At 38.8% G+C, this 13,183-nt stretch overlaps 1 protein-coding gene across 2 annotated transcripts in view; it reads left to right on the top strand.

The window, feature by feature from the left end:
• The window catches only part of LOC149205059 (putative RNA 3'-terminal phosphate cyclase-like protein), a 93,957-nt gene that overhangs the window by 43,696 nt on the left and 37,078 nt on the right, over positions 1–13,183 (top strand). For both annotated transcript variants that reach the window (XM_089394880.1, XM_089394879.1), the window contains 2 exons: positions 6,004–6,185; positions 6,294–6,469. In XM_089394880.1, the coding sequence (XP_089251006.1) occupies positions 6,004–6,185; positions 6,294–6,469 (358 nt within the window). The remainder of the gene's footprint in view (positions 1–6,003; positions 6,186–6,293; positions 6,470–13,183) is intronic.

Below are 13,183 nucleotides of genomic sequence, written 5' to 3'. Positions count from 1 at the left end.
GCAAAAAAGTCGGGGGCTCTTCTTCAGCGGATTTGGATCAACATTAATCTTCAAGACTTCAAGTCATCTTATATGGATTTTTAATTTTAGGTATGTTCTATGCTTAGAGAAATTTATTTCAATTTTCATAGTTAGCTCAATATCTTTTCCAGATTAGCAATCATATCAGCATTAAAGTAAACTGCAGATAGAACATAAATCGCAGAACACAAGCCAAGACAAGAGGACACAAGATGTGGCGCTAGCCAGGGACAAACCCCAATGTGGGGAAACCTTTGATCAATTCTTCTTCTATGTTCTTCAATAGTTCAATAGAGAGAGAGAGATAATACAATTACAACAAAAGTCAACACTTCGACTTTCTAGATAAGAGAATCAACCATCTCTACATGAGATCAGTTGAAGACATGCTGCTTCAATTGATTCTCCAAGGTGACTCCTTCACCTGTCATGTGCTGCATCTCGTCCATATGCTGCACCTCATCGTGCTGCACCATGTTGCACTTATCATCACAGTGCTGGACCCAATGGCCATGCTATGCACTTCATGTTTCTGCTCCTGTCACTGTACTGCTCCAATCATTGAGCTGCTCTTATCACGGATCTGCACCCAATGTTGTACTCATCGCTGATCTGCACTCAACGCTGATCTCTACTCAATGCTGCACCATCACTGATTTGTACTCAATGATTGCTATGCTGCACTTCATCATCAGTTGCACCTGTCACTGTGTTTCACCCAATCATACACTCAAGGCATACTCAATACATCATCATCATCATGCTGCAATACCTTGTTGCTACATCATGCTGCTGCAATACTTTTGTTGCTCTTATCAAACAATGTCCACTTTGCTGCAAATGTATATCAGCCTTAGCTGCTTGCTATGGCTTGCAGCCTAGCAGAGCAGCTAGGCTATAGTTACTTAAGACTGCCTTATTTATCTTGCTGTTACCAAAGATATCAACGCTGTCCATCTAGACTTCTATACGCTATGATGAGGGCTCCTCTTGCTGCGGCTAGGGCTCCATTGTCCTTCATATACTGCGGATTATGGCTGCACTTTACAGCAGCTTGACAGCAGATTAGGGCTCCTCCTTGGACAGCAGATAGGGTTCTTTAGGACTTCTTTTGTAGCGTATAGATGTTCCCTAAGACAGCTGATAGATCTCTTATCAAACTGCGGCTAGGCATCTCCTTTACCTGTGGCTAGATAACTTCATTGACTGCGTATAAGGAGACTCCTTTGATCAGCGATTAGGGCTCTTCTGTACAGTGGTTAGAACCCCTTTTAGGACAGCGTATAGGTCTCAATTAGGCTCCTTCCTTCACTGCGTCTAGGGCTTCTCCGTGACTGTAATTTAGGGCATCGTTAGAGCTGTGTTCTTTCCAGCGTATGAGTGGAATAAGGCCAGCAGATAAGGCCTGCGTTTAACCTCCTTCCATGACTGTGTTAGGGACAGTGAAGTCCCTCTTCTTGCTGCGTATAGAACAACGTATGGAGTCTACATTATGCCTTGTGATTAGCTGTGTATAGAGGACTGCAGTAAGTGTCTCTTCTTGCTGCATAAAAATCCTCATTGACTGCGGCCTAGGGCACCCTTAAATGGTGTGGCTAGAGGCCTCCTCTAGTTGCTCCTTAGATCTGCGTAGAGCCTTCTCTTTTGACTGCGTCTAGATGTTCCTCCTTGTGGCTAGACTGCTGCTAGGGCATCCTCCTTACTGCGGCTAGGGCATCATAAGACTTAGGCCAACGTATACTCTTAGTATCTCTCCTTCCACCAAAACCCAAAGACATGTGGAGAGGAAGAGATCACAAGAAGAGTGTGTGTCTAAATGACTTGAAGACCTCCTCCTTTTATAGTAAAACGTTGAGCACAAGTGGGGTATATTTGGTTGCTGGCCGACCTTGACGAATTGTCCCATAACACAAATAAATTCATATCTCTATGGATACTTATCGGAATCGGATGATATTTAGATCAATCCTACACCTCTCGATGAGAGGGATCCAAGAAAAATATCAGCTTCCATTAATAAGATGACCCACATGGAGTTTGGCCCTAGTTGCCAATTTTAACATAAAAACATGCTTCAATTAGGCCGATTTTGTCTACTCCCTCTAAGTCTAATCCCATCCAATCACAAGTCTTCTTGTCACTTTGTTCTTTCATCTTTTCAATGATTGCCACAACCTTGACATACTTCATCACGTTCCTGCAATCCTTACTAGGAGGCCATGGAAGAACAATCTCAATCAAGCAAGACATACAAAGACAAGAGATTCATAATGAAACAATCAAGAAAGTACTTATCTCTTGAGAGCATGTCAACTCCCTCTTGATCGTAGTTTTCTTTGAGTCCAATCAACCTCGTTCAACTCATCAAGGAGTTAATCTTGTCCACATCATCATCATCAAGGAGTCCACATCATCAATGAATCCACATCATCAAGAAGTCCATATCAAGAAATCCACATCATCAAGGAGTCCATATCATCATCAAGAAATCCATAGTATCATCAAGAAATCCACATCATTATGGAGTTAGGGTTGCTTCTTTCAAACAAACATAATCAGTTATAGGATTTGGTTCATAAGCCTTAGATCTTCTTTTAAACCCTACCTAGGGTTTACAAACCATAAACAATCCAATGTCAATAATGATTAAAACACTTAAGGAAATACAAGAGACTTATCTTTGGAGATCATGACAACTCCCTCTTGACCTTTAGTCTTCTGCGTTTAACTTGCAAAACATCCTCATCCTCAAGATGTCAAATCTTCTAGAAGCTAGGGTTTCTTTATTTAAGTGGAAGCAATCAATCCACAGACTGAGGACTTTCATTTCCAACCCCTTTTGTCTCGATAGGTTTAACATTTGTTTGGCTAGGGTTTCGACTCCAAACCCTAATAACTTTTAAAATTTAGTCTAGGGTTTGCAAACCCTAGATGAGTAACATTCATCTGATCCAACTTCACTATTCTTGATTAGCATTATGAGAGATCTGACTGTAAACCCTTGGTCATTCTTGTTCAAATCCTTACTAGGGTTTTACAAACCCAAAACATTGATCTCAACAATAGTTTGATTTAGACTTTCAGGCTTTGACCTCCTATTATTTCTGCTTTGCTTGCATTTGATTTCACTGTCCAAAGCTACATGCATGCAATAATTTTTCAAATCAAGAAATTCTGTTATGACATCGTTATTGTAATAACAACATCGGTTCATCATTCAAGTCTAGGATTATCCTTAAACATGGGATTTCATCCAGAGAGACATTGATCTTCAAGAAACACGCAACATCTACTTGATGCTTAATAGAAGCCATTTTGCAGACTTGCAATTTTATTGTCCTTTACAAAGCCACCCATCACAACACTTTCCGGTTTGTGACAATATTTATTTCAATGCAACTTCTCAGGAGTTCCGACTTGCTTAGCAGGAGGTGTAATCTTCATCATCTTTGGATTTTGTCAACAAACCCTAGGTCCATACTTGTTCTAATTTTGATGTTAGCTAGGGTTAGCAAGTTCTAAAATTTTCAATTAGGAAATCCTTCATCTAAAGTAGTATTCAAATCTTGAACTCTTCGAAATCAGAGACCTTCCTTATTTTCTACTTATGTCTCAGACTTCATTCTTCAAATTTTCATATTTCAAGCTTCACTTCACAACAACAATTTTCAGATAATACTTCACAGGAGTTAATAATTCAAATAATACGTACCAGTTAGTGCGATTTTCTTTTTCAGAAATTCGTTCTTCTCTTATGTATAGGATAAAGATCAGGTCAGTCCTTCAGATTGTTCAGCAACGTCTCAGAGTTTTCTTGGATCGGATCCTGCTTTAGGGATGAATTCTAACTACTGGACATGCAGAGAAGTACCGGGACTTCTTAGCCTTCAGATATCACTATATATCTATGCACAGGAAACATAGATTTCAAACAGGCCTCGACTAGCATAGCTTAGCATAGTTCCATTGTCACACACACACAGTCCTCAAACTTCTTTGAATTATTCCAGTGTCCTTGGCTTTATTACAAAGAACCTTGTATCATGATTAGAAAGTTCATAGAATCTCATGTCACATAGAATTTTGTAGAGATAACAAGCCCAGACTTGCATGATATACCACGGGAAACATGGATCAATTTACATACCTTGAGAAAAGGCTCAGATATTGTGCCTTTTCCACCGAAAATCCGCATAGATTCCACAGAGAGTCAAAGCCTCAGGTCCACACTGTAATATACCTCAGAGTAGCTCGCATACCATGCTACAGAGAGGTTCGTATAACAGAAACTTGTACACTCACATGGACCATACAGAAATCGGACTGGAGATCCCAAAAGGGTGTTACAGAGTTTGCACAATAATCCACAGAACCTTGCCACAGAGATGCTTACATGAGAAGAGTTGCTGACCTGGTCGATTCTTTGTTTGGCTCATTGATCTAGTTAGAAGAACACAGATACGCCTGTGGCTTCCAGAACTGTAGCCCGTTGTTTATAGTGTAGACCTCAAATAATAAATCCGACTTAGAAACATGTTCAAGCTCACTCACGAATAGAGATTATTGTTGCCACTGGTAGTTCGCATGAACAACAGAGATGATACCATAGTGAGCTTGCATAAGGAGCCAAGGAGATGAATTCGGATATATATATATATATATATATATTAGGACTTCGCATATCTACAGTGCACGAATCACAGACCTCTATTAGGCTCACCTCACAGGTCTTTCCAGGTCTGCAAATTTCATGGAGAATTTGTGCCAAAAGATTGCATGTATAACAGAGATATGGTGCCATAAGTGAGCTTGCATGAAAGAGATGTTACAGAGCTTGTATAAGAAATCAGAGATCTTACATAACACATATTTTCAACCCTTCAAAACTCGCATATCCATAGAGCAATGTGCCTCAGAAGATTCGGCCAGAATGCATAAGCTGGAAGAATGCATAAGCACCAATCAGAAAGAAAGGGGTCTTAAAAGCCTCCAACCGCCCCAGCTCAAAAATTGGAAAGATCCACCCTACCAAACAACTAGAAATCCCCTACGCCATTTGCCTCACACCTCTCTCATTGAGCATTTGGAGTTTCGTTTCAGCTTTGAAGAGCAGTGATCTTTCCCATGTATGTTAACAGTTAAATGATAAGTCTGTCTGTGTTTTTTCTCATTAAATTGCAGATCTGAAATCTGTCTTCAAAATTTTGTACTTTCTGCCTTTTATGAGTTTGAAGTTTGAAACATGAAAGATAGTATTTGCAATGTTGCATATTTGAATGTGCAGATTGGAATTCTATCATGGCCCCATGAGTCAATGACCTTGTATGGATCCATGTTGATCTTGTTGATGAGGAGATGTATTGCAAAAGAAGGTTAGGTGAAAGGAGATGCTTGTAGCATATTTTTCAGACTCTATATTCTAGAGGCCATTTAAAGCTTCATTGATTATGTATTTGGCTGCTGATATTATTGCCCTTGGTGTCATTTTGATATATTCACCTTTACATGGTATATGCATGAGCAGACTTTGCATATTGTGTCTCCAATGGTTTAGACTCTTTAAGATATATTTTTTTCCATTAAAATTTAAATATTTTACGTATTTTGTCATTGAAATCAGACCAGTCCCGGTCATTCCAAGTCTGAGTTGACTCTTGACTGATTCTGAGTCCTTATCTGAGTTTTAAAACATTGATACTTAGACCTTTATCTTTATTTGCCTTTTTATTGCGTTGATATGGGAGTTGTTTTTGCATTCCCAATCTATATCTATTATCTACACTTGATGTACTCTTTTAGTCCCATTGACCTACTTTTGCGGGCCTTTGTCAGACATCAATAATTTTTTTTTATCTTATTTTATACAATGCAATGGATGTTACCTTAGAACTTTAATTCCTTTTAAGTTCCCAAAAGAGAATCTTTCAATGTAAAATAGGTATGCGGTTCTTCTCACTTGATAAGTTTTTATTTTATTTGCAGGAATTACAAATGATAATAAGGACCCTTGTGTTGATACTTTTCGAACAACTACCTTGCCTATGCTAAAGCATTTTGGCATTCCCTTAGAGGACTTAGAACTGAAAATTGTTAGTCGAGGGGCACCTCCTAATGGAGGTGGAGAAGTGCGTCTGAAGGTTCCTATTGTGCAAAATAGTTTGACAGTAAGGATCTCTTTTCTGTTGCTTCATTATTCATTGAAGATTAAATGTTTGATTACTCTCCCTATCTGCTTTCTGTCTTTGCAAGAATCAATTCAATTGGTGTTGCAGGCTGTCACATGGGTCGATGAGGGTATGGTGAAAAGAATCAGGGGAGTGGCTTATTCAACTAGAGTATCGCCTCAAATGTCTAATCGCATGGTAGATGCTTCTCGTGGCATTCTTAATCGACTCTTACCAGATGTCTATATTTTCACTGATCATTACTCAGGTCAACTTTCAGGGAGGTATGATATGAATCACAGTTTCCAAATCTTGTAATGTTCTTATAGTTGCTCTTTAGGAGGAGATTAGCAAGTCTGTGATGGGTGTATATTCAACAGTGGATGGAACCCCCACCTTGTTGGAGTGTGCATCCACTGTAGGATGTGCATCCAGTACAGTGCTGCAGGATGACTTACATTCTCCATTTTATTGGGCATATGATCATGTGAATTACAAGGGAAACTTACTTTTTAACTATTAACCTAAGTTGCAGGAAACGTGGGCAGGGGGTCCGTTTCCCCAGGGGAAACGAAACGAAACTCGTTTCCCCGTACCGTACGGCCTGGAAATGCGTTTCCGGCCGTACGGCCACGTTTCCCGAAACGGAAACTTGGCCATACGGCCGGAAACGCGTTTCCAGGCCGTACGTGCCACGTTTCCCCAAAAAAAACACTTGTTTTTTAATTTTTTTTAGGGTTTCCAGGTAGTAAATGTGATGTAAATTTAATCTTAATGTTTAAATGTTTATGTAAGTAAATGTATCATTCATGCTTTATAATTGCACATATATATAATAATAATTTTTAAATATTTTTAATATATATATATATTATTATATATATTCGCGTTTCCCCGTTTCCAAAATTTGGGGAGGTCGCGTTTCGTTTCGCTTCCCCGTTTCGTTTCGCTTCCGCGTTTCCCCGTTTCGTGCAACTTAGCTATTAACCTCATATACCAATATGGTGTTGACAGAGGACCACTCTGTCCATCATGGTAAATACTAAAAAGTAAAAACACACATACTGTAAAAATGGGTATTCTAAAATGATTATGAATTACGAAAATATGTATAGTATTAGAAAGAATGAGAATTAATAAGTACTAATTAGACATGATAAGTAATGCAAAACAGTGAAAGAAGAATGCTCCTCCTTTGACAGTTGTTCTTTGTGCTGAAGTATTCCTAAGCAGATGGGTGAATTAACATGGTGGCATGAAGCATTAACTGATAACATATAAGCTTCTTAGTGGTCATTTTGGATAAAAATAACCCTAGCAATGTTATGGGGATTTGAAGACATCTTTCTTCATGGTAGATTTTTTAAATTTATCTCATGGTTTTACATGTTATGAGCATTAGTGGATTTTATCTCGAGGCTGAAGCTATTTGAATAACCTGTTAATCTTTATTTTAAGTCCCCATCTAGCCTGAATCTGTCTGTGTAACTATGATTCTGTTAAATGATGAACATCCTTAATTATTGATGACATTTTCTTGGTTTTAACATCACTCTCAATATTTCGATGGAGTGCATTAGATAGCCAAAGCTGTTTGTTTGGTAACTCTTTTGTCATTATTAGGATACTTGGCACCATCCATGAGTGCAAGAGTGATAAATTACTTTGGTAATTGATTTATTACTTGCGATATTATAATGATGTGAATTGTGATATAGACTCTTTTGCTGATGTCCCATGGGATCCAATATACTGTTGGGTGATTTTTTCCTTAAAAATTTCATCTGTTGATCACTTTGTCCATTTAGGATGTTGATGTGAAGCCCTTGCCCCAAGAATTTCCACTTGGAACTGCGTTCATGCCAACCCACACATACATACTAAACATGTCCATAATTCATATCATAATCCTTGCTAACTTTTCTTGATTAGTTTCACTTAGACAGACAAAACTGAGGAATACCTCCTTGTTAGCTGAGTCAAGGAGTATATCACCTCTTCTCATAGCCAAGGAAGGAGAGCACCCACCCTAGATCCAACACCAAGGCCTTTTCACCTGTCAGTACTTGCACCGCTATTTTATCCTCTTGTTATTACCTCAGAAAATTGTGTATAGAATGTCTTCATTGTTTCCTGTTATATAGTGAAATGCATTTATTTTGTTTTAGAGTTGTTAATGCTTAAAACCATCTTCATAAGAGGTAATTAGGGATGTTACGCTGTGACCTCTATATGTTCCCTCTGCACATTGCTGTGACCTCTATGTGTTCCCTCTGCACTTTGGGTTAGTGCTTTCTAATTTTGGCTGGGGCAGAGGGGGGGGGGTTGTGAATCCCTAGTTGATCTGAAGACAATATTTTACCTTTTATAAAGAAAAAAACATCATATCTGCATAAAAAAGCTTACTGTCCTGTCAAAGTAAGAAATTAAATATGCTAACAATTGGTTCTGAGCAGCAAATACATATCATGTTTACAGTTTGATATATTAATCTTGCCTTAGTTTCCATGCAAATCTTCCTTGAAACACCTCAAATCAGCAAACTAATTTTGCTGATCTGCTGATAAAAATTCAAAAACAGTGAAGTAAAAACTCAGAATTATCAATTATATGACTGGTATCCTTGATTCCATTGGGTATGGAGTTGAAGGAGGAAGAAAATTAGTTGAGTGATTCCTGAGGTCAACCAACTCAAAATTTTTTTAATGGCAACACTTAAACACACCAAAAAGAGAGATTTCACTGCCAAAACTTAATACCTTTACACCTAAGATGTGTATACAATGTTTGACCCTATAGGTTTTAGGCTCAAAGTACCACAGGGGACCCAAATCACTACCAAAGCATCGTTCATGACCAAGTCCAGGTAGATCTCATGGACAGGATGAAAGTACCTTCAACTCTAAGTGGTATACTTTCTCGCAGTCACTTGAAAGGAATAGAAAACAAATGACAAGGGACTTGAGCATATGATTATGAAAAATCTCAATCACCTCCCCATCTTTATAGAATGAGTATGGGACTGTACATATAATACCTTCTTAGGATTTCCAACAAAAGCGCACTAGTTACTTACCAGCTTGGGGTCAAGACGACTCCCTCACAGTCACTTGAAAGGAATAGAAAACAAATGTTGAGGGACTTGAGCATATAATTAAGAAGAATTCTCAGTCACCTCTCCATCTTTTATAGAATGAGCATGGGACTGTACATATAAAACCTTTTTAGGATCTCCAACAAAAGCACACTAGTTACTTGCCAGCTGGGAGTGAAGAAGACTCCCTTCACATGCATTAAAAAGTCAGTGAAAAGCCATGGTGGGGTGCCTTGCTGCTGCTAATAATACCCCCTTCAAAAGCATTATATACTGCCCGGAGTACCTGCATGTAGGGAAGAAGAAGGGATGAATATTAGTCTCAGGGAGGGTGTATGACTTCTGTAGCACATCGATGAGAAAACCAAAACAGGAGGCTAGGAGGCTTCTTAAGAAATTAGCCCCATTTGTAGAAGAAAGGATAAATGAGAAATCACACTAAAAATTGAAAAGAGGAATCTTCAAGTAAAGCTCCCTTTCTAAATTAGGAGGCTTTTGCTTTGGGAAAAATAGACAAGGAAAAGATTCCATTCAATTAAAGCATGTGCATGATGTCATGTAGAGTACACATCCCTAAGTCAAATGAGTTGATGCGATGGATTTTTTTAAATTATTATTGATTATTTTTCCAGCTTCTAGTTTTTGGGGCCTACTTATACCTAACTTAGCTAAATTAAACCTGTTTTTCTACAGTTTAAAATGACATACTGGAATCTGTTAGGAAACACTTCAATTTCCCAGGCTTTTTTCTTACACAAACTTCCAGGATTTGCTTCCTAGATTTTTCCCATGCGTTTTCACCTATAAAATTTTCTGGGAAAAGTTTCCTATTAGGAAATGAGGCACATAACAGAGGTTCCAGTTACATATCTTTGAGTCTATTTTTTTCCATCCAGTGATGAGAGATGAGTAATCTAACTCGTTCCACTAGAGGAGGAATTGACAACTTGTGAATCTAATGATATGACCATTAGTTGAAACCTGAGTCACTGGACATGCCCCTAGGGGGTCACATGTTGCATATCCCATGTGTTGGACATGAGTTTGGCACATGTCTTGTTCACGGGAGATGTGCCAAATTCGTGTCTGAGACTTGCCCTACTCATGTCTAAGGTTTAGGAATCATGTCCTGTCAAAAAGCAGATGTGGGAGGCATGTACAGGCAAAGGGAGGAGTGGTCGAAGGGAAAGACAAAGATGTGGGATGGTTTTCCTGATGATATGGGTTTGGACAGCTGTGATGATTTGGAATTACCCAACTTGGATCCTAATGATGTTGAAATTATGATGTTCTATGCCAAAACAATTACTTATTCCAAAAAATAACTTCTTTCTGCTGCAATATTAGTTAAGAAATTGTAGATAGAACATAAACCAAATGCACAATAGAAGGTAGAGAAAATCAAAATGAGACACAAAGAATTTAGGTCCAATGACCAGGGCAAAACCCACAAGGGGAAAACCCAACCAGATTCTTCTTCTATTTGATATCAATTGTGCAATAGACTACAATGAGAGATCAAGAGAATGAGTAAGTTCACCCAAATCTAAACAAGCTATAACATGAAAATCACTGGTAGCAGCAGCAGATGCAAACACTAAATCAACTTTCCCTTCAACTGAATCAACACGGAAGCATTGAAGTATTGAATCAACCTTGGATGACCAAGTTTTGCTCTTACTCTCCAAGTCTCTCTCTCTCATAATTTCTTTCAAGTCTCTCCAACTCTCTCTCACAAGTTCAAATTCTTCTCTCACAATGCAGAAGTAGTAGTGGTCCGGTGAGAAGACATGAGACACACATATAGGAGGAGCAGCGAATTCTTGTCATAAAGGAGGAGCAATATACATGCCTTGATGTTAACATTGGCAACTAGGGCAAAACTCCATCTGGATCACCTTATTTATGGCTTCTGATATTTTTTGTAGATTCCTCTCATCGAGATGTGTAGGATTGATCTAAAGATCATCCGATTCCGATAAGTATTTATGGAGATATGAATTTATTTTGATTATGGACAAATTGTCAAGGTCGGCCAACAAACTTATGTAGGCTCAGAAGCCCAACAATCATGTCTATTCAACCTCAATGTTTGCATATAAATACAAGGAGCATTCTCCTCATTTGAAAAATTCAATTCACTCCTCTCTCTCTCGTACGCATAAAAGGAGCCTCTCTCTCTCTCACACGTGTGGCTGAAAGGAAGATGTCCTAAGGCAAAGAAGACGCAAAAAGGAGGATGCTAGGGCAGCAGGTCATCTCTTTGACCAGCATTGACCTTCCAGAAGTGCGGATTGGGTGTGGTTGCCTCTCCTAGGCAGACCACAATTTTTGGCACGAAAATCGAGGTGATCTGACCTCTGGTTTGACTGGTATTATTGCATTAGTTTAGGGCTGCAACTTGCTAGTTGACTTCAGAAATCTGCAAATTAACTGAACTTTTGGGGCTGTTCAAGGGCTGTTTCTTCAGGTTGTTCGAGGACAAGTTGACCAGAAATTGACCAAATATTTTAGAGGTCAATTTCAACTAGTTTGACCAAGTTTGACTTTGCTGATCTAGGGTTTGTTGTTGCTGATATAAAATTACAGAATTCAGATTTTGTACTATTTCTCTTTGCTGAACTATTGAAGATAAAAGAAGATTTGACCAAAGGGTTTCCTCGTGTTGGGGTTTGTCCCTGGCTAGCCGCCACATCTTGTGTCTCTTGTCTTGGCTTGTTTTCTGTTGATTTTTTAATGTTCAATCTGCACTTTACTTTATGTATATGTGATTGCTAATCTGTGGCTAATAAGAAGAAAAATAAGTAAACTGCTCTAAGCATAGAACATACCATAATTTAACATGGTATCAGAGCTGAGATGAAGACAAAGCCCAAGCAAGAGCAAGAGCAAGAGCAATCACCGAAGAGAAGGTTGGCAAGGCTATCTTAAAAAGAAAACATGTGGTCCTTAACACACTTCCTTGCTGAAGACAAACTCCGTGAGAAATCTGACTATCACGGATGGAAGATGTCTCTCGATCTAACATTAGAAGAACATGAAGTGTTGGACCATGTGAGAGGCGGAATTGTTGAGCCTCCATCAAATGCATCCGCTGCTGCTAGGAACAAATGGACCAAGGGAGAAGTCAAAGCAAGGAAGATCATCCGGGACTCTATCGACAAGCGCTTGGTGGCCTATGTTTCCAAGCTGAACACCTCCAAGGAAATCTACAATAGACTGGTGAGTTTATTTAAAGTTAATGATGCAAATCAAGTCTTGCTTCTTAGAAATAAGCTGAAGGAAATTAAGAAGGGCAAAGATGAGAGTATGCAAGCATATTTCTTAAGGATCACCGAGATCAAGAATGATCTCCTATCTATTGGGGAAGTAATTCCTGAGAGGGAAATGACATTCACAATTCTTGGAGGACTGCCATCTGAATGGTATATATTTAGGATTACTCTTTTCAACAATAACGTAATTCCTGGATTTGAGGAATTAATGGCCAGATGCATTCAAGAAGAAATGAGGATGGAAGAGCAAGAAATGCCCATACTTAAAAGTCATCCCTCTGCCTTTTCTTCTCATACTAAAAGAAGAAACAATTCCGGGGCTAAATTCAAAGGAAAAGGCTGGACCAAAGGGTGGAAGGAAAGGATGATGTTACAATTGCAATAAAACGGGTCACTATGCAAGGGAGTGCCCTGATAAAAGGGACTCACACCGGGACGATGATCAAAATCCCTCTTAAGGCAATCAATGGAATGGCAGAGGTAAAAAAAGTGCCGGAAATCAAGAAAGAGGACAACCATTCAAGAAGGCAAGAAATTCCAGATATGAATCTAACACTGTTAACAATAAGCAAGATGAATATTATCTACCAGCAGCTCTATCTACTACTGCTCCCCTGGACTCGCTAGGA

The sequence above is a fragment of the Pinus tabuliformis genome, chromosome 1_2 (genome assembly GCF_031772625.1).
Source record: "Pinus tabuliformis cultivar Carrire ecotype Pingquan chromosome 1_2, CPIR1, whole genome shotgun sequence".
Lineage (NCBI taxonomy): Eukaryota > Viridiplantae > Streptophyta > Pinopsida > Pinales > Pinaceae > Pinus > Pinus tabuliformis.
Note: the sequence above shows the minus strand (reverse complement) of the source record. Positions and strands in the feature narration are given on the sequence as shown.